This window comes from Pipra filicauda, unplaced genomic scaffold, assembly GCF_003945595.2.
Source record: "Pipra filicauda isolate LSUMZ 115617 unplaced genomic scaffold, ASM394559v2 scaffold26_size5592650_pilon, whole genome shotgun sequence".
NCBI lineage: Eukaryota > Metazoa > Chordata > Aves > Passeriformes > Pipridae > Pipra > Pipra filicauda.
This window is the reverse complement of record NW_024104387.1, coordinates 2,996,498-3,017,982: the sequence shown is the minus strand read 5'-3', so window position 1 is coordinate 3,017,982 and position 21,485 is coordinate 2,996,498. Positions and strand designations below refer to the sequence as shown.

Genomic DNA, 21,485 nt, shown 5'->3' with positions numbered 1-21,485 from the left:
CTGCCGGGGGCCGGCGGGATAGAGATCGATATATATATGTACATATGTATTTATATTTTAAAAAAGATCGCGGGAAGTGCGGTTCGCAGGGCCCTGGGAAGGGAGGGAGGGAAGGCGGGAGACAGAGAGGGAGGGAAGAAAGGGGGGCGGGCGGCGGGGGCTGTTCCCGCCCCACTCCCACCCCCGCCGGGGCTGCGCCGGCGGCCGCTGCCGCTGCTGAGCGCTGGGAGGCGGCAGCGAGTCCCCGCCGCCGGATCCGCTGGGGGAACGCGGACGGGAGAGCGAGACTTTTACCTTTTCTCTCTATTTTTCTTTTTTTTTTTTTTTCCCCCCGTCCTCACCCACCATGCTGCGGACGCCGCTGCCCGCGGGGGACGAGCGGCGGCTCAGCCCGGCGCCCTCCTCCTGAGAAGGGATGCGGGAGGCGCGGCCGGGACACAGCTAGCGCGACCCGCGCCTCTCCCTCGACCTCCCCCCTCCCGCGTCCCCGACCACCATGAGGGAAGAGAGAGAAACTGCCGCGGCGGCCGCCTCCTCCCACGGCCCCGGCAGAGCCCCGCAGCCCTGCCCGCAGCCGGACGGCGGCGGGGCGGCCCCCGCGGAGAGCCTGCGGAACGGATACGTGAAGAGCTGCGCGACCCCCCTGCGCCAGGACCCCCCGAAGAGCCTCCTCTCCCTACTGCTCTTCCCTACCGCCTCCTCCTCCCGGGCTCGGCTCGCCCTGGGCGTCCTGGCCGCCGCTGTCCTCTCGCTCCTGGCCTTTCCCGGCCAGGGCAGCGTCCGGGAGCGGCAGGACGGGAGCGGCTGGCAGAGCCCGCGGCCGCTGCACGCCTTGCTGTGCCTGTCCCGCTGCCTCAGCCCCCTCTTCAGCATCGCCTGTGCCTTCTTCTTCCTCACCTGCTACCTGGCCGGCGGCCGGCGCGGGGAGCTCGGCGGCGGCACTCCCCGCTGGTGGCTGCTGGCGCTGCCCGTGTGCTGCTACTCGGGGGACTTCGTGGCGCTGCAGTGGCTGCTGCCCGAGGAGGGGCACGAAGAGGAGCCGCAGATGTTCCTAGGAAGGCTCCTGACAGTGCTGGGCTCGGTGACAGCGCTGACCCTGCTGCAGAGCTCTCTGAGGTTGCGCTGGAGCCTTCTCGTCTTGGTCTTCTCCAGCCTGGTGTGGCTGGTGCCGCTCGCTAGCTTCCCCTCGCTCCCCCCAGCCCTCAGACCGCTGCTGGCCGGCACGGCCGGGGTGGCAGGCTGCCTCCTGGCACTCTGTGGCGGGGAGCACGGCATCTTCTCGGCTCACAGCCGAGGAGCGCACCACCAGCATCATCGCCACCCACGGCTCCCCAGCGTGGAGGAAAAAGTGCCTGTGATCAGACCAAGGAGGAGATCTAGCTGCGTGTCCTTAGGGGAAACTTCGGCCAGCTACTACGGCAGCTGCAAAATGTTTAGGAGACCCTCGTTGCCTTGCATTTCCAGAGAGCAGGTAGGTTTCTCCGAAACTTGAGAAACTTTCCGAGGAATGAGCGCCACTCGCTTTTCCTAACCGCTGTGTACGTCTGTGCTGGATGTCTGCTTCCTGGCAAACTCCTGCTAGAGGAATGGAGGGAAACGTTAGTCCCTTAGCGGGTTTCTCTGCTCGGTTCTGTACAATCGATATAGTCCTTTATTTCTGAGTGGGAGCTAAATCATAATAATGTATTTGCTATAGGACAGAAGGCTCGCTCGCTTTTTATGTGATCTTAAATATTAAACAGTAGTTATTGATTAGAACAAAACCTCAAACCAAACATCTTCAGCTAGCAGTTACCTTGTTATTGTGATTATTTCTTTTCGAAAGCCCCCCACCTCCTCCGTTTCTGGCAGATTTTACGAGAGAAAGAAACCACAGCTTTCTAGCTGCTCGGCACTTCTGGTCCTTCCCGCTTTCTACCGACAAAATGATTACCAAGTGCTAAAGAAAGACCAGGTTTTGAGGGATATTATTTATCAAATGTTGGCGTTGGTTGAGCGGCAGCTGTCCTTCTACTTCTCGCTTGTTCCTCTGTCGCTTGTTCCTCTGTCTCCCTCTCACCCTCTCTTCCTCGCTCCACCTCAGTTAACGTTAGTTTTGCGTTGATGGGTTTTAAGAAACCTCTTTTTACAGAAGAGAGAGCTGTTCAGTAGGGTCTGGAGGGATGCCCGAAACGCTCAGTTTTCTTGAATGGAACTCTGTTGGTTTCTACCTCCCGGAAAACTTTTCAATGAGTCTTGTTTTTTGTAGCGTAAACCCCCGTGCGTGGGGGGGAGTTTGTTTTTATTTGGGCACTTGCACGTCAACTGCAGGAACATCGAGTTGTGTTGGAACTGGCCCGAGGCTGCTGCAAGTGGATTATCAGCCCGTTGTAGGAGGCAGAATAAGGGGAGTGTATTCAATAAACGTGCAAGTGAGCAGTTTCTGGGAAGTGACTGTTGCTGCAGAGTCCCCTGTCTATTACTGTCGTGGCTGAAATTCATGGGTGCTAAATGAAATTTTCTAACTTTGCTTTGACATGTATTCTGTAATGCACTTCTTACGATTGATTGTGAATTAGGTCTAAGGAAATACGAGGTGAATCTGAAACGGTGGAGTAGTTTTCGAGCATTTTCCCCCCCGTGTTTGCACAGTAGAATTAATATAGCAGTATTAAAAGGTCAAAACGCAAGTATGCTATAACAGGCTTCAGAAATAACTCATTCAGTAACTTGTAGACTATCTAACGCATACAATGAAAGATACATTAAAATATTGTACTAGCAGTTAAGATATGTAGGGAATATTGTATAACAATTTACTTTTTCTGTTCCCTTCGAGACAGTAAATGTGCCCTTTTTCTGTTACGTTAGTCTGCAGTACAGAAATCTCAGAAAATGTGATTTCATTAACCTTTCTAGATGATAGAAGATATTTGTTCATATGCATGTTACTAAAAGCTTCCTTTGACGTTCAACTCCCTTCTTAAAGGCATGCGCATATTTCAAGTTAGGGCATTCATTATTCTTTAAGTAACATCATAAATGTCAACTGTAACTAAATATGTAGAATTTATTGGCGGTACTTAAATCATACATGTTCATAATAAAATGTAACTGTTTGGTAGACTTCCAGAACTGGATATCTTTGTTATCACTAGATGTGAACAACAAAGAGATACGGAGGTCTTCATTTTCCTAATAGTCTATTATGCTTTACAGTAAATATTTGTACTTTGTTAAGAGCAGCTTAAATGGGATTCACAGATACTTGTTCTGTACCGTATTTTATATGCATTTTTACAAGGATAACACAGGTTAAATCTTCTCTTCTCCTGTCTGAGTTGGAGAGAGATCAGACATTGCAGAGATGATAAAACATCAATTGTTTGAGCAGGAGGAAGGAGAATTAAGCCCATAATGTGTGACTTTATTTGAATAAACAGCACAAGGTTTTTATATTGTTTCCTTGAAACAGAAGGAATGTATGCATTTAGTGCTTTTCAGAGAGAATTTATTGTGAGTTTTCTTTAAGGGCTGATTACATGTTTTGCAAATCTTTATAAAATATTACAATGGTTCTTTTCCAGTATTAATATTTTAAGAGGGAGTTTAATGAGCATTGTTAGGAAGATCAGTACAAGGAACGTGCTGCAAGTCCATCATGACAGGAATACTTTGATGAATGAGTTGTTACTGTGATTCTATTAGATGTATTTTGTGTGATTGTTACAAACCTCTTGTATGTAGAGGTTTAGGTCAAATATAAATAGCAGGTCAGAAGGTGATCCCAAGGATCATCTGGTTCAACCTTTCTTGGCAAAAGCACTGTCTAGACAAGATGGCCCAGCACCCTGTCCAGCTAAATCTTAAAACTGGAGAATCCACCACTTCCCTGGGGAGATTTATCCAATGGCTGATTATTCTCATTGTGAACAAATTTTCTCTTGTGTAGATTTTAATTAATCTTTGAGGAAAACAGGGAGTATTAGTGTTGACCTTAAATTTTCAGTTATGCGTTGATTTGAAATTATGTGGGCTCTCTGTCTAGTTAAATGCACAAGAAAATAATTATATTTAGTTGATTGGGGTTTTTCCCTTTAATAGATTATTTTCTAAGGGGTTTGTGTGCATCGAGTGGGAGGCAGGATGGAATATGAAAACGCAGGTATGTGGAACCAGTCCTGTGTGCACACAGAAACTGGATATAGCTTTTGCTGTTTTCTGGGGCAGAAGTGGAAAGAGGCCCTGTAAGCACGATCCTGTAAAAGTTTGCTAATTTGAGCAGTCCTCATGACAAATATTTAGATTTAGTTGCTGCACTTCAACAGGTGCAGCAACTATAACACTGGAGGGTTGATGAAATTAGTTTACCTTTATTCTTACCTTTTATATGAACACCCATATTAACTTTAGCCATCAAAGTCTGCAGATTCCTGCTGTGTGTAACTTCTCTGCAGTACATATGTCTGGCAATGTAGTTTGAGGTGGGAGAAAAGAAATTTGAATAATTATATCTTTAAATTTTTATGTACATATACTTAAATGCCATTATCAAGTATATAAATACACATAGAAGGAAACAATATGAATCAAATTAAGTCTAAAAGTCAGGCAATTGAAATGTCTTTTCTGAACTCTGCTATATTAACACTTCTGCTCCCAGAAATTCATGTTATTTTAGGAGTAAACAGGCTTTTATATTCTTACTTCAGTGTTCGTCTTGGACCCAGGGAGGAATTGCAGTAAGACTGCAGGACTGATTGGTATTTCAAATTTTGTGTAGGACATATTTTGATTGCATGTGTTAATGGGATGCTAATCTGTTAGCTGTACCTATTGCTACTGATATCAAAGGGTTTATCTTCATTGGCTGTTGCATATTTAGCACTTAATTTCATAATTTCTTTTTTGCCTAAAAGCCAAATCAGAACTGGGAATCTAAAAGGTGATTGTCAGTGTTGCAGATCTTGTAAGTACTGTTCTGAAAAATATGGTAGTAAAACTTTTTTCCTTTAAATTGATGGTGAGCTTGCATGAGAGAGCAAACAACTACGTGTAGGAAATCAAACACAGGAGCTTCTCAGAATCCAGAAAGAATATGTGATTTCTAAAATTCATGTTTTTCCTCCAGTAAAGAATAGGCCTTCCTAATTAAATACACATAAGTGTCCAAAACAGTCTGCAAACAGAGCTGATGTATTTTCTGGTTACCTGATCAGGTTAAAACTCATAGGAAAGCTGTGATATTTCATGGACAAGGACTGCCTTCACGTTACACTCTGATAATTGCAGGAAGAATTGTCTTGTGTTTAGGTTGTTGGATTGGCTGCTACCTCTCCCCAGTTTCTGTTCCAAGCTATCTCGTACCTCTGATGTATTACCCTAGGAAGATAAGGGCTTGATTTCAAGAGTCTAAAATATTTGTGTAACTTGAAATTAATGCAGTTCCTTATTTGCTTAGGAAATTTACATCGGCGTCTGTTTCCTATTTGTGAAACAAATTATACTTTGTCCTTAAATATTCAGGGTATAAACTTCCTAGTGCAGAAGCTGTCAGTTAATGTGTTTTTTAGAGTGTCTTATAATTGTTGAATTCAAATATTGTTTGCAGCCTAAAAACATGTCAGCCTTTACCTGTTAATTGCAGCCAATAACAAAAAATGTCATTCTTTTTGCTATGTATTTGTCAAACTAGCTCTTTGATATTTTAAGTTTCCCCCTCCAGATTACGACGACTGTTACAACAGTTGTACCTGCATGTCAAGATGTGTTTCTGTTATTAACAGAATCTTCATGTCTCTCAGGTTTGTCTTATGGGGAAAAATCAAGGTAGCAATGTGTGTTGAGCTGTGAATGTAATTAGTTTCAATGGGATGCAGCTGAGTGTGAGGAATGTGCAAAGGGAAGGATTACATGGTGAAAGCAACAGACTTGGAAAACTTTCTGCAACCGTATTTTGGATGAGTAGGATTCTATTGTTTCTCTCTGACCTTGACTAAATATTTTGTGCTGGATGAAATGTGAAATGAGAAGACTCTTGGTAAGAGTTACATCCTTTTTTCCTTTTTTTTTTTTTCACTTTTTTATATTGGTTATAGAGTTTTATTCTTAAAGTATTATACCACAAAGAAAGGATGATTTGAGTATGGTTTGCCCATAGAGAGGTCAGAGTTTAAGATGGTATCCTGTGGCGAAGTGATCCCAAGGATTATGCAGTGGCTCACAGAGAATGACAAAAAAAAGTATATTAGGGAAACTGAGTGCAGTTAAGAACTCTGTTAGCCAAGTTTACCTTGAGCTGGCTTTCAGATATCCAAGACTTGGTGGCAGTTCATATTCTGCACAACTAAAAGCAGGGAAGCATGACTGTAAGTTGTCAGTGTAGCAAAGGAGGTTGGCTGTTTCTTCAGGTGTATTTTCCTGGAAAGAAAATGTAAATGCAGAAAGGAAGGAGATCAAAGACAACTGCTGTGCAAATGCTGGAGAAATTTGGTGGAGGAAAGAAATGGAAGAAACTTTGAGAGATGGTTTTAAGAACTGCATGATTGACTGTGTTGAAGAAAACTAGCAGAATAATATTCAGCTTGGACTAATATTCAGCTTGGACCAGGAAGATGTTTTATATTTATGAAACAAACTTGTATAGATGAGGAACAAAAGGTTCCCAGAAGAATCTAGAATGACAAAGCGAACGGCCTCCATGCTGAGGTTTGTAAACAGTATATTTCTGTGAGGTTAAATATGAAAGGGAAGAGAATTGCAAGGAGTTGGGTATATCTTCCTGAGAAAAAGACTCATTTTCTGACACAACGTAAGTCTGAGCATGTATGTGCCTGACAGTACTATCCTAATAGTTGAACTTGACCAACAGAACTGATTGAATACCGAGGCCTTAGAAGTTCCAAATTGCAGCAAGTTTTATGAAAAACAGGTGAGTGAGAAGTGAAGGGACCCTGTGGAAAATGCCCCAACACAGAGCAAGTCTGCAGTGTGAGCTGGACTCTAAGAACCCCATGACAGTGTCTCATGTCATGAGTGAATACCAGAATGGAGGTGGGGTGAGGTGGGGATTCTGGTAAAGCCTGGGCCTTAGGTGACATTTGATAGGAAAGTTATATGTTTTAAAAAAGCCTTTTTCCTCCTGTTTTTCTTTTCCAATACCTAAAAATGAAAACTTCATGTAGCTTTACCACCCTTCAAACAAATCACTGAACAAAGCCAACTGCAACTATCAGATGATACTTATTGCTGAAGATGGGAAAGAGTAAATCTTTTACTTTTATGCAAAGATAAGTATTACAGGTAGGGAAACTGGGAGATGGAGTCTGTTCTATTGTTGATGCAAAAACTTGTTGAGGAAAACAGTTGAGAAACTTCTGCCTGCCAATGAGGAGGGAGGACAGACCACAGGAGGCTGCAGACATAGAATATTTTGCTGGAATCTTACTGATTTTTCCAGGCTAAAACTATGTGGAGAGCAAGCTGAAAGAATAGTTGAAGATGAGAATAAAGGGGAACAAAAGGAAATGTTGAATTTCAACGTGTCCTTTATAATGAGTGAAAACAATGCTTAGAAGATGGAATGACCTGACAGAATAAATTTAAGTGGTGAAAACAAAAAAGGGACTTTCCTGCAACTCAATAGCAGAAATGAAAATTTAAGGTAAAGCTAGAGCTTGGGTTGGTCAGGGCAGACTGTGTAATGTATGATTGATTGTTAGTGAAGCATAAAAAGGACCAATAACTTTAAGGATCCAGTGGCAGTAAACGTGTACTAGAGCCTTCAAAACAGACAGGAGCCATGGATGTTAGTAAATTAGAGTTCACAGGGTTAGGAATAAACTGACAGGTGATGGCATTTGGGGAAGGGAAGTGTAAAAGAAACAGGTCAGAGAGATCTGTGCTTAAGGAAGGCCAGTTAAGTGAATGGCCTTACTGGTGAGTGTGACAAACCAAACTGTTCTAGGAACTAGAGATGGCACAACAACACGTGACTGCTGAAACAAAGTGACAGTTTCTGGAGAAGTTTTATATTTGAAAATGGATCATACAGCTTTGGGAAAGGACATAATTCATATAAACACGGGCAGCTGGTGACCAGGATTAAGATTTGATGTGCTGGGCCATCCTTAGTTTTTCATACATAGCTTTTATACGTAGCACGTTCCTTTGAAACAAAGTGCAAATTTATTGGGAGAGGACAGACTAGGGCACAGATATGCAAGTATATTTTTTATGTGTTTGTTTGTTTGTTCAGTATTTATGAAAAACAGTGCTGTTATGCAGAACATTGATGACCAGCAGTGCTAACCTCGCTCTGTCTGTACCTCTGATAGGTGGTGATACAGCAAGACTGTGTCACACCTGCCTGTTTATATCTATTGTCAGTATGGTTTTATCAGCAAAGTTCATAATACAGAATAAACCTTTCTGAAAGTGTGTGGAAGTTAGAGTCAGCAGAGGGAAGTTTCATCAGTTTTATTGGAATAATGGCTTAACTGTGGCACTATGGGTTACAGTGTCTCTTTAACCTTCATTATTGGTCATGTTACATTTAATTTTTGTTTAATTAACCCCCTTTAAAAGATTGGAGCTAAACTAAAGGCTAAAAAGGACATTCTTACACTAGGCTAAATATCTGCGTCTTTGGCATGACTTTTTTTTTTCAATGTGACCTAAAATTAAAGGCCTGTATTTACATTGAGGGACTTTTTAATTTCCTCAGATTCAGTTGATATTGCAGGTTAAATCATAATATATTTTTAGGGTTTTTAAATTTATTGCTTTTCCTTCTTAAACATTGTTGTGTGACACCTGTTTGCCACTTCAGGAATATCATTTTATTCCTTTTGTCTGGTAGATTCTCTTAGAAAAATGCTAAGTTTCTGGATACTCTAAGTTACTAATACAGGATAAGAAGTAGATGGTTTTTAAAGAACAAGTATAAGTGAGTTTTTCTAATACTTTCTGGCTCTCCAGAACAGTTCCTATCCTTTCACAGAAATTACTGATACATCTACTGTTTTTCAGCATTCGATGACTGCTAAACAGTAATCCTCAGATACCTCCTTATCTTCTGTGTGAGGGCTGTGTGGTGGGAAAGGAGCCTCACACTGCATGTGCTTTGCAGGCAGGGATGGCCTCTTAGCTGGGCTTGCAATTTTGAAAGTGAACTGACTTTTGGTGAGCTTTTTCTGAGGCAAGGTTTGATCTCTGTATTCATAGAACATCGTTAGTAGTTAATAAAACCCTGTGTCATATGTGTAGTTTAATGATGCTAACTTGAAAAAAAAAAGGAATGTTTTTGAGAGAAGTCTTAAGAAGCGATTATTGTTTTGATTAATGTTCACAGTAGCCTTCATTTAGTTTGATTTGCCACCTAGACAGTGTAGTGTGTAAATATATTCACAAACTCTTTGTTACCTGCTCTTGCAATTTCATAGTACCCACTGCATTCTCCCTCCCTTAGAATTATCCTCATTACATAGCATGAAATTAAATTTCATTTAATTTAAACTGTGTTTTATGTAGATACAAGCATTTGTGTTCTTATGTGTGGGTAGTAGGGGAGGGAAATTTGTGTTCAAACCTGACTGTGTGATTAGCAGGCTGAAAAAGTTTAGATCCTGCTGTGCCTGTGAAACACCATCTGCTCTGGCACTGACTGCCCTGAGGGAATTGGCTCAGACTGGAAGAAGTAAAGGCACAGTTTTCCTCTTGGCTAGGTGGATCTTCAAGAAACAGACTTTATTTTGCTCAGGGAAAGATGAATGTTGATCCAAGTTATACTGTTTCCATTGAGGTTGGCCATACAAAAGGGCACTGAAACACAGATGTACCTACTATGTATTCCTGCTTATGGACTGGGGTAATGAAATCATTAATGATGACAGGGACTTGAGTCTTCCTAATATATTAATATAGGATAGAGCAGTATGTTTCATATCTTAACTAAAAAAAACACAAACAAGCTTGTCTTGTCACCCTTTCTGGCCTTGTTCAGCTAACTGCATTTGTAGGGCAGCATAATATCCTTTTGGGGACCACTGAAATATGCTTACCAAGCTGATTTCAGATGAATCTTGCAATGGTAGAATTTCCATAGATTATGCACACGGATGTTTAGGCATCTTCCAGTTTTTCTTTTTTTGTTTAAATAGTAAAGAAGCTGTGGAATGTTACTTAGGATCTTTTCAATGATTAAAAAGCTGTAGTATGTCTCTCTGCAGTTAAAATGAGTTATTACCGTGATGTAAATAACAGCTTTTTGCTGTTATGGTAAAGCACATGTTATGTTATGGTAAAGCACAGTTGGAAGTATTTTGATTATAAATATCTGTTAAATTATTTTTATGTAGTTGTAGAAAGCATTAATTAGAATTTGTATCAGCATTTCTTACTACTTTTTATTCACCATAGCAGAATGTTTCCATGCTCTGGTAATATCGAAAGTCTCGTTTTTCCTTCTATTTGCAGTCTCTGCTTGAACAAGTTTGATTTAGAAAGAAGAGTTTGGAACAGCTTTTGTCATTGCTTTTAATTAATTTATTCTTCATAACTGGCAGCCTGTTCATTAGATGCCAAAGAATTTTAAAGAAGTTTGCAAGTAATAAGTTTGCAAGTGATCTTCTATGATGTTGAGATTAAAATAAAAAAGTGGGAGTAGATGAGCAGAGGCAGATGCTGGCTATTGCTTTTAAGTGTGACTTGTGTTTTTAAATCCTCTGAGACGATGACTGTCATATCTGAGACATCTGCAGAAATGTCTTATGAAATGTCTTATTTCAGTGTATGTGTGAAGGATAAGAATTTTTTATGAAGACTAAAAATCAAAAATAGTTAAAAGACCCATTATTAATATTATTAGGGATAAAATTTCCAGACAAATTGATTTGGAAATTGGTACTGTACATGTAAATATGAAATTGATTCCTTGTTCAGGAAATTGTCTTAAACCTTAGGAAATGTTTGGACTGTGTTTCATGTAATAAAGATGCCATTTCAGGCATCTGCAAAAGATGGACTTATAAAGGTATATTTAGTCTTATGCAATTTTTCTTTTAAGAGACTATTTGCTGTTAAAATCTCATTGCTAAAGATTTGTAAGTCTTCTGTGCTTGCCTTAACACTTATTCTAGTAGGAAGCTCCCTAGAGTCAGTAGAGTACTTAAGCCTTCAAGTGGAAAAGAACACGTGTTTTGCAGTGTTTAAGGACTGAGATTATAGTCCTTACTTGTTTAAAAATTCACAGGGTTTAGTGTAATTTATAACTTTAGCTCTCTAGCAGCAAGTGTTAACAGTCTCAAATACATTGTTAGAGCTATGTTGCTTTCACCTGTCTGGTGATGGAGAGGGTTGGTGTGCCTTTAGAAGGCACATCTTTATTTTTAATTATTTGGGCCTTGAAAGTACAAGGAAAATAATTTCCCAGGAGTTTAATGCTCAATAGTAAATTGTTTATTTACTTGTCCTTTTTGAAATGTCATTTTTCTTTATCTTTCTGTCTTTATCTTTTCTTAATTTTGAGATAATTTTAACACTGGTGTGTTCTTTCTCTTCCTATGTGTTACAAGATCAGTACCGTAACTGGGTCCGAAATTACAAGTGTCTCTTTCAGCAGAGACATAAAAATGTTCTGACTCCAAATATTTTACTTTTTTGGAAACCTAGCAATCAAATTATTTTTTGAAAAAATTTGTAGAAGACGTGGTAACATATGATTTTAACATAACAGAATTAAATATTTATTTGCATTTACAGAATTAAAATATTTCTAGACTATCTTACTTTAGTACATGAACTGTCCATTATTAAAAAATCAGACATGACTAGACTGCATTTAAGAAGGCACATAGATTTATTTTTTACATAGTCATGCAGACCTTATCTTTACCTTGATAGTATAGGATACGGTAAAGTTATTTGTGTTTTTCATTTTGTTCTTTTAGTTCTGCAGGTTAGATGCAAGGTGCTCATTCGTCTGCTTCATTCTCTGTAAACATAATTGCAAGTTTATATGTGAGATATGAGCTCTTAACATGTGGGTTTTTCTTTGCTGCCCAAAGAGAATCTGTATGTCTTCGGTAGTTTCAAAGCTGAAAACAATCCAATGTTTGTTTGTTTCCTGGATGGAGGGGACAAAGGTTTTCTAGGTTGGTTTGGGGTTTGTTTTGTGTGGGTTTTTTTCTTTTTCTTTCAGAAGACTAAACCTTTAGCCATCTCGTTTATGTTTTGCCTGGCTCTCTCCTGTCATAAGCAAGTGAGAAGGGAGAAATAGGAGTGGTATTGACTCCAGTGCTGTAGTTTTAGCAAGAGTAGCTGACTGACTAATGATAATAGCTGGGCCTCAAAAAATAAATACTGAACAATTGAGGGAATCCCTTCACAATTGAGGGAAAAAATTAGAGGATTTGTATTTGTTGATGTACCTTCCTGCAATGTTTTAGGGATATAAGAAATCTTTGCTTGGTCTTTGTAATACTGACGTTGAATTCAGTTGAGGTATTTCATTCTGATTACAGCTTGGGTTGTAACAGGGTCAGTAGAAGAAGAGCAATATTTTCTGTCCTGATGCCTTGAACTTGTTTACATCCACAAGGCAAGCACATTTAACTGGACTTCTGCAGAACTTTATTTTCTTTTCAAGGAAATTTTGAACTTAATTTCTAATTTCTGAGTAATACTTTGGTTCAGCGTGTCTGTTAGATTCCCAGCTGTGTCCCAGGTCTGCTTTTCTTCCCGTTAGCTCTGATTCACTCTCTGACATGTTCTGCAGTGATACCCCAGCAGATTTCAGTAAGAGGGGTAAGCCAAGAAAAGCCAAAGTTAAAAAGAACAGCGAGTTCCCCACACCTGTCTCAACATGTGCATCGTTTGGGAGGTTATTCAGCTTGGTGGACAGAGCTGTATTTTAATTCTTGTGTCCCAGAGTATAGCAGGAGACAGAGCTGGAAAAAACTATATTGTGATGGTAGGTTCCATAGTCTGTGGATTGTTATAAGGCAGATAACAATTCTGAATACTGCAAAAGTACTATATCATTAATATTTGGATAGATTCCCGACCCTTCTAGAGGCTCACCTTCTATGCAAAATGGTCTTGTTTTGTAACAGTTATGTAACTTAATTGGTTAAGTCCTTTGGTGCTTTTGTTCATATTTAGATATAAATATTTTTTAGCCCTCTGACAGATCTCATATGTGGATGTTCTTCCACTGGGTTCTCAACCAGGCATTTAAAAACTCATTTTGTCAAAGTTGTCCTCAGCAACCATTTTATGTTTTTGTTTTGGAAAACTTGTCTGAAACTTGAATCCCATAACCTAAAGCTATCATGTGGCTCATGACTTTTCTCAGGACTCCCTAATCCATTGGTGAATAGAGTTAGGGTGGGAATCTTTGATATCCCAGCATAACCCTGTAGCAATAGTCTTGCTAGTCTGTGCTGGTTTGCTTCCCTCCCCTACAGGGATATTTGGGTTCTTCAACATGCCTTTTGTCATCCCAGGTTTTCTACCTATTCATCCCTGAAAATTCTTGATTTCTTTATGGAATTTCCATAACACATAGCAGACTACTTCCTTTACTCTTTTTTTTTCTTGTCTGACTTTCCATTCATTTGAGGAAAATGAGTCTATGGGTGAAGAAAGCATTTCTTGCTTCTTTTCTTCTGCCTTCTCACATATTATGTGGGTACTGCAACATCAGAACAAAGAGGAATGCAGGTGCATGGGAAGAAACTAAGAAGTGGTGCAGAGAAAAACTATATTAATAGAGTAGAAAAGCCTACTGATGGAAACGTCTGTATTTTGAGAGCAATGTCTCTGAGACGCTAACAAATAGTTAATTGTTGATTAAGCCAGAGCATTGATTATGTAGTGTAAACTTTTTGGTTTCTTATTTTCTACATAAGTATAGTTGCCAGTGCATACTTGTATACTGTTCTTTGGAGTTTTATTTCAGGCTGTCTGTACCCCTGGGCTTTTTGGCCTAAAACTTGATATTTTATTTTTTTGGAATATGGTTAAATTACGATACTAGATTTGACCATGAAAACTTCCCAAGAAACTGGAGAAACCACAATGTATTTGAAAGAATGAGGCTGCCAGTTACTGGAAAAATCGGGAGGTCTTAGATTTCCTCGTAGAGCAGTTGTGGTGTGATGGGAACCTGGTCTCCTGAGCAAGTAAAGCTTTTGAGAAAGGAATACTGAAAAGTCCCTAACATTGCCTGCTCCATGCACCCTCACGTTCTCTTTAGTGGTCAGGAAGCTGCTGTGACAGGTTGTTCTGGCTGGCTGTCATCTGTCTGCTTCAGAATGCTCGAGGGGGATTTCCCATTTAAAAGTGCACTGGGTAGATCAGTCTGTGAAAGTGGGTGACTTTTTCAGCAGTGAATTTCATGTGCATTTTGTCCTGGTGAAGCTTTGCCCAGAACTTTTTACCAAAAAAAATATAAAAAAATTACTTTTATCTTGCCTTCTTGCTTTCTTTGTGGCCCACAACTATTCCAAGAGCACAGAAAAGCAGTTATGGTTTTTGCACCGGATAAGCACCGATGTCAGCACATAAAAGCTCTGTGCTGAAAATAGTTTGTTTCATGTTTATTCATGTCACGAAATGACCAAATTCAAATTCACATTTGAAAATAAACTGTAAAATAATCCATCTATTGTGTGTGTGCAATATATGACCAGATAGGTCAGCATTTGTTTTTATTAATTTTTTTTCTCTAAAATCTGCAATTTCCCTGCAAGATAACTCACTGATGAGACTCATGATCTCTGCAGGGTTTTTTAGATCAAAATGTGGTTTTTGTATTCCTTAGTGTATACAGTAACTGTTTAATGATATATTTTGAAAACACATTTCTTACTTATATATACTTCTGTGTGAGTATACATTTGTTTGAATGCAATGTGAAGTAGTTTAAGAGTTACTCTTGATGCTTTTATCTAATTTACTTTGAGTATAGTTTAAATCAGGAAGATTCTGTGTTTATAAATTCGAGATCTGAGTTAAATATAATTTAATGTTTTATGTAAAATCTGTAGGCGACTAATTTTTTAAATTTGTGGCAGAAACTTTCAGTAGTGCAAATGAAAATTAAAAGATACGTTACATATTTTTTTTTATTTCATTTTAAATTGTTTTCCTTCTCATGCCTTCCTTCTCAATTAAAAATAGGAAAAGCAGCGCACACAGCTGCTGCAGAGGTGCGTGAAAATGAAAATGCCAGCCCAGAGCTTCGCTGTAAAAGTCAGTTTGAGATGAGCCGGGCTGACTGTAAAGATGTTACTCAAGGGTTAAGCTCAGTGTGTTTCTCTGGCTGCTGAGTGAAACAGGATGCAGTGACTACATTGTCAGACTGCTGGTGTGAGTGCAAACAGATGAGGAAATGCTGGATCAGGCACTTCAGCAACTTGGGCTGTTACCTAGGAAACCGCTTGCGTCATACTTGCCAGCAATTAGCTTACAGTTCTTTTATTTTTGATAGTGTTGCAAGCTGAACTCGCCTGTTACAAAGGAAAGGACTGGCTTAGTCTCAAACCGTTTGGTTGCGACTGCGGCTACGGCGCTCGTGAGGATTTGTGAAGCGAATAAATTGGAAAATTATTTAAACTTTCCAAGCCTGCTTCTCTCAAGAACATTGTAGCTGGGGTTGATTCTCAAAGAGGTACAATCAAATTTTGGTGATCTGTGCGAAAATGATCTTCCCCAGTTGCCAAAATTAAGTACACATAAGTTTGACCAGCGGTTTGGATATCACCACCTTTTCAGGCAAATAACCTGACGTGTTTTTTGGTGCCACGTATTAAAACACAGTTTTCAAAATTAATGTTACCTGAGGCTTAACACTCAAAGAAAGGCACTCTAAATTCTGTGTTGTTCTAATATTTTTTTTTTCTGTTGTGACTAAAATTCAGTAACTTCTAATAGTTACCTAGTGGCTACCTAGCCACTAATGTAAACCAGCTAGTGTTGAAAGCAGTGTGTGTTTTATCTCAGAAATTCATCATATCTTCTGCATTTCACTTCGAAACTGTAAACAACTTTACAGTAACTGCTTTAATATTGATGTATGTTCTTAATATGGGTATTGCTTTATGGCTAGCTATGGCTGGAGTTTTTTGGGGGAAAAGCACATGGTGACCAACAGCTTAAACCAAAAATGTTTGTGTTTTTATTTTTCTATTTTTTTTTTAATAGGCAAACACATGAATAAACTTAGATTTTAACAAACTAGAATTATAGCATGCAGGCCAGACTTGTTAAAATGTCAGGGTTAATTCAGAATAGATGTATTCCTGTGTTTGTATGAAGCTTAAAACCTCTATATATTTTAAATGTTTGAATAGTAGGATTTTCAAATTATTTTGGAAGAATGCCTCCATAAAACCCACTGCATTTTTTTCTGTGTTAAAAGAATAAAGAAAAAAAAAGACAGCAACCAAATCAACAAACCTTCCCACCCCATTGAAAGAAAACCACTCCAAACAAGGAACACCACTGAAAACAAAAAAACCCAACCACCACCACCCAACCTCAACCCCAAATTTCCCCTCCCCCCAACCCCAAACCCTTGAATATAAGGCTTAGAAAGAGTGAGTATCTTAATTTCTGCATATTTTTGATAAATTAGGTTGGCTGCAAGAGTCTGGCAGCCCATATTTTTAGGGTGTTTTTTGGACCGTATGCCAGTTGATCACCGGGGCTGCATTCCAAACAGTGATCATTGTCTATATGGCCCGGAATCTTTGCACAGGTTTCTCTTCAACTGTATTTTACATAAGTAAAAAGAAATAAAAATGAAAATTGTATGAAGGTGGCTAAAGCACTGGAATGCCATTTATAATGGAGGTGTAACCTGTTTTGCTGATAGTTGAGAGTAGTTTGTCTGACCTGTCCAGCCTCACTCAGACGTTGCACGTGGCCTCTGCTTAGTTTGTGCTGTGTTTGGTGCCTGCTCGTATCAGCTCAACTGCAAGTTATGAAGTGCTACTCTTGGAATCAATGAGTATTAGGACTTAAATCTGCATGACCAATAAACAGCTAATGTAGATATTTGCAAAGAAAGATCTGGAGATCACAATTTTGTCCTTAATCTTCTTTAGCCCTTGGATTCTGGACTGTAAAATGGAGGCTAAGGTGTCGTCAGGTCACTGGTGGGTTCCACGAGTGTATGTCCGGTAATTTTGCCATTTATTTAGGGAAATTCCTGCAGGTTATGCAATACATGAGACATATCAAATATTTTGGTTTATCCTTGTTTAGTATTTTGGCCCTGTAAGCCTTGTTAGTTTCCTTCAATGAAGGAAAAGGGAGTTACATGATCATGTACTACATTTTTTTCCTATGTAAATTTTAATATTGTTTAATTGTCTGAATTTAGTCTTTATTCTGCCACTTTTTAGCTATTTTCAAGGTGTTTTTATGAGCTGACAACATTCAGTTATTGTTTTCTGAACTCTCAGCCAGACTGTTTGGTGCACATGCGTGTTTCAAAAGATAAGACTAATAACAGATAGAACTGGATACTACTTGGCTATTCCATCTTTCAGGCATTACAGTAAGGGACTGCAATTTTTTTTTTTCAGCAGAGTTGGTGATATTTTGCCCAGTTCCTGTGGAAACATTTGCTTTATATTTTTTTTAATCTTATAGCTTCATAAGTCAACTTCTCTAATATTGTTTATTCTGTATCTTCTAGAATCAGTCACATGGGTGGGTGCTATGAAAAAGAACACGGATTAAGGTGTCTTCCATGTTTTTTTGATTGTGATTTTTACTGTGGAAAGCAAACCAGTAAAATGTTTTTGCGACTCTTACGCTATGAAGTCTTTTGTAGAAAATGCCACTGAAGACATGAAGGAAGTGACTGAGAATCCATTGGTTTTTTTATATATATAGCTAAAAGGGCCAACAGTCAGATCACCTTGCGTGGAAAGTTTTGTGCATTGGGAAGGTTTCCATGCTTTTCTGAGCAGCACAAAGGGATGTTTTCTTTGTTTCGTGGCTTCATCATATGGTTATGTTCCTATATGATCATTAGAATTCCCTAAGATAGGCAGCCTTTTAAAAAATATTATTATTCCAATTGTCTAATTTGAGTAACTTTCTTCCAGGTCTTTTTATTTTCTAACTATCTTTGTTAGTAAGGGTTTTTTTTTGTTTGTTTCTATGTAATCCTTAAGTCCAACAGAGGAAATTATGTAGACTTAGTTCTGTTCAACAGCCCCCTTTCTCCTGATATTAAAGTCTTCCTCTTTCCTAGGAATAGGAAGTTTCTTTACATTTCCACTCTAGGAGATCACAACTTCAGCCTGCGGTAAACCTGTCATTGGACTTCTTTGTTTGTTTTAGATTTTCAGAGAACAAGAGCTAGGGGGAATAACAGAGAGAAATGCCACAACCATTTCTAAATTTTCCTGGCATGTCATGAGTTTCCCTTTACTATTTTGTGATTTTCACAGTTTATTTATTTTCTATGTCCAAGTGACTGACTTGTTTCCAATTTCTTCAGTGTCAGGCTTTTTATGTGTTTGGTGTCCACATAGAATTTGAGTCCTTAACTAATCAATAAAATGCAACAGTTTGCTAAAATCTTGTGGAATGAAGAGCTCATTTCTCCTTTTCTTTGCCTTAGGTTACAGTTGCAGACGATTTTTCTCAGTCTTTATGTCTCACTACAGTTCTCTTCTGCAATAGCAATTTTATAAACATTTTTGACTTAAAATGTTATCCTCTGTATACTGTGCCTATTTAGAGGAAAGTTTTTTGCTAAGATGCATGTTGGAGGTCAAGATTTCAATGGCTTTTAAAATCAAGTAATATAGTGCTATCAGTAACCTTTCTATACCTCCTTCTTTCTTTTTTTTCTCCTTTATTTATTTTTTTAAAAAATTGGAATGCTGACCTCTTGGATTTGTCTCTGCTATATTCTACTTTTCCCCCCAAGTCTTCCTCATTGTTCCTTCATGTATTATTAGTGTGTTGTTTTTTGGTTTTGTTTTTTCTTTAGGGTTTTTTTTTGCCTCTTTTTTTCTCATAATACCAGCAGCAGAACTGAGTAAAATATGTGGTGCAACAGCAGGTTTTGTAGGCTGGGAGGTCCAGTTGCAGTGCAAGTGGTGGTGATCAAAATTATGAGTTCTGAGGTCAGAGCATAAAAAATTTTTGATGCTAAGAACCATGGCCAATTTAGATTAATTTTTATGTAGTCACAAAAGGGGAATTTTTTTTTTTACCTTTGGACATATCGTTTCTAATCTGAACAGCTCTGCTCAAATGTTTCAATTCCCTGAGTGCTTTATGGCACTGACACTGAAAGGAGTGGTCCTTCCCAGCCCTTTCTGCTCATTCCTGCCCTAACACCATCCCCCATTGTGCTGACACAAGCATTCATGAGACTACACAGTGAACTAAATTGGGGAACTAATCCATGTTAAAAGTAATCAGTTCTTTTTGTAGCTCCTTGCCACGTGTCTGCATGAATGCTTTTGCTGTGTAAGGGAGGGAGAGACCCAGGGATGGGAATGAGCAGCTGAGAGAGGGCAGGACTGATGCTTTTTTGTGGCAATGCCAAGTTGTGCTGATTTAAGAGAACTAATGGCACTGCCGTGTAAAGAATGGATGGGTTAGAACTTCCCAATAAATCAGTCAAAATATCATCCCCTCATGCCCAAAAACCTCTATATTTTTTCTATGTCTTGAGTGAACCGTATATTCTGCACTGTCTACTTGAAGTAAAGGAAAAAAATGCTTCACATTGGATAGATGATATGTGGCAAACAGGGACCTAAGAGGTAAGATATTAAACAATTGCAGTCAGGTGTGGTACCAGGCTTACAACATATAACGTTTTCTGCAAAGTTTTTACAAAGACCTTGAGTGGAAAGGTGCAATTTAAATATTTAAGTGAGACTTGCACAGAAACGAGGCAGAGGGTTCATTTGAAAAACACTTTAAAATCATGTGGTAGAGACAGAATTATCTTGCATTCATAGTGAGAACAGGATGAACTGGTAAAGAGCACATGAGAATCAGATTCTTCCAAATAGTGGAGTATTTCACACTCCCTTAAAACAGTGTTTTAGTACTCTACTGTTTATGTGAAAATTCCTCATAATTTTTGGAGTGAAGTAAAATGAAAACATAAGGCTGTAACAACACTTCTGTGAGTCACCTTATGAGTCTTGGACTCTCATCAATTCACCATGCTTCCATCTGCAAAACTAAATATGTAATGTGGTAGTGAAGAAAAGCTATGACCTGGAACTGCAGAAGTGGAAGTCCTCTCATACTGGGTCAGGAATTATGTCTGTTCCTCTTTGATGCTTCTATGTGATGATTTTTTTGACTTTTGTGTGCACCTGAAATTTCAGATAAAATAGGTTGCTACGGTAAGGAAGCTTCTATCCAGCTCTTGGCAGTGAATCTCCTTGGCTCTGAATTTTCATGTTGCCAAAAATTCACATATGTGACAGCAAGAAATAGGAAAATGTGATCAAAATGTCAGTTTCTCACAGTTCAAGCCCAGACTGAACTTCATGGGACAAACAGGTCCCATGACTTTGTTCCTTCCAGTTTACCATTTTCAATAATGTCGAATTGTGCTATTCAATAATGTATCACTTATTCCTTTCATAATGGCTCTTAGTCCATGGTATGTTCATTTTATAGAGTTATCTGTTTATACATTCTGTCCATCACCCCAGCAGAACCACCAGTGTAAAAGGCATTAGCCACTGTGATAACTTTTTACAGGAGAGGTTGAGAATGGAGAAATGGAAGCAGGCACACCACACTTCAGATTTTGAATAAATTCAGCTGCTGGGGAGTACACACAAATCACTTTAGGTATCTGTTTCTCCTGTGAACTTTTTTGTGTTTTCTTCCTCCATCTGTTGGAGGTTTGTGATCAAAGAGGAGATCGTCTGCAGACCTGCTGTTTTGAGTTGTTAGCTCTACTCCTTTATGAAACCTGAAATGTTAAATCTTGCACTGTGCAACTAATGATGCTCTCCTAACAAAAGGACAGTTTCTCATTACCTCGTTATTATGATTATTTTCTCTTAAAATAATGTTCAGGAAGATAGAGAGGAAATTTGCTTTTGATTAAGTTCACATTTTTTTTAACCAAAACGTTAACAAAAATGTTGATTACATAGATGCTTTGCAAACATCAAACTCAAACCTGGGAGAAGTGAGAGGGAAATGAAAAATAAATTGGAGAGAAAGCTTTAATCACAAAGAAGAAACTTTAGAGGCCTAAAGTTTATAAGTAAAGCCTGATGTCAAACCGAATTTGCTTGATAATTTTTTATCTTCACACATCAATTACTCCTAGCCAGAAGGTGGAGTTAGAACACTTTATTTTTATTATAACAAATAAGAATTTTTTAGGACTTTATTTGTTTGCTAGTGATTGTACAAGAAAATGCAGTGTGAAGTATGAAGGATGTGCAGGGTCCTCTGTCACTGGACATTCCCAGAATATCATAGAATCA

The 21,485-nt window shown here is 39.0% G+C and overlaps 1 protein-coding gene across 1 annotated transcript in view; it reads left to right on the top strand.

Annotated features, from left to right (window-relative positions):
- Window positions 1–371: 371 nt before the first annotated feature.
- PDE3B (phosphodiesterase 3B) overlaps window positions 372–21,485 on the top strand; it is an 85,679-nt gene continuing 64,565 nt past the window's right edge. The window contains exon 1 of the mRNA XM_027737652.2: window positions 372–1,471. Within this exon, the coding sequence (XP_027593453.1) occupies window positions 497–1,471 (975 nt within the window). The 5' untranslated portion in view covers window positions 372–496. The remainder of the gene's footprint in view (window positions 1,472–21,485) is intronic.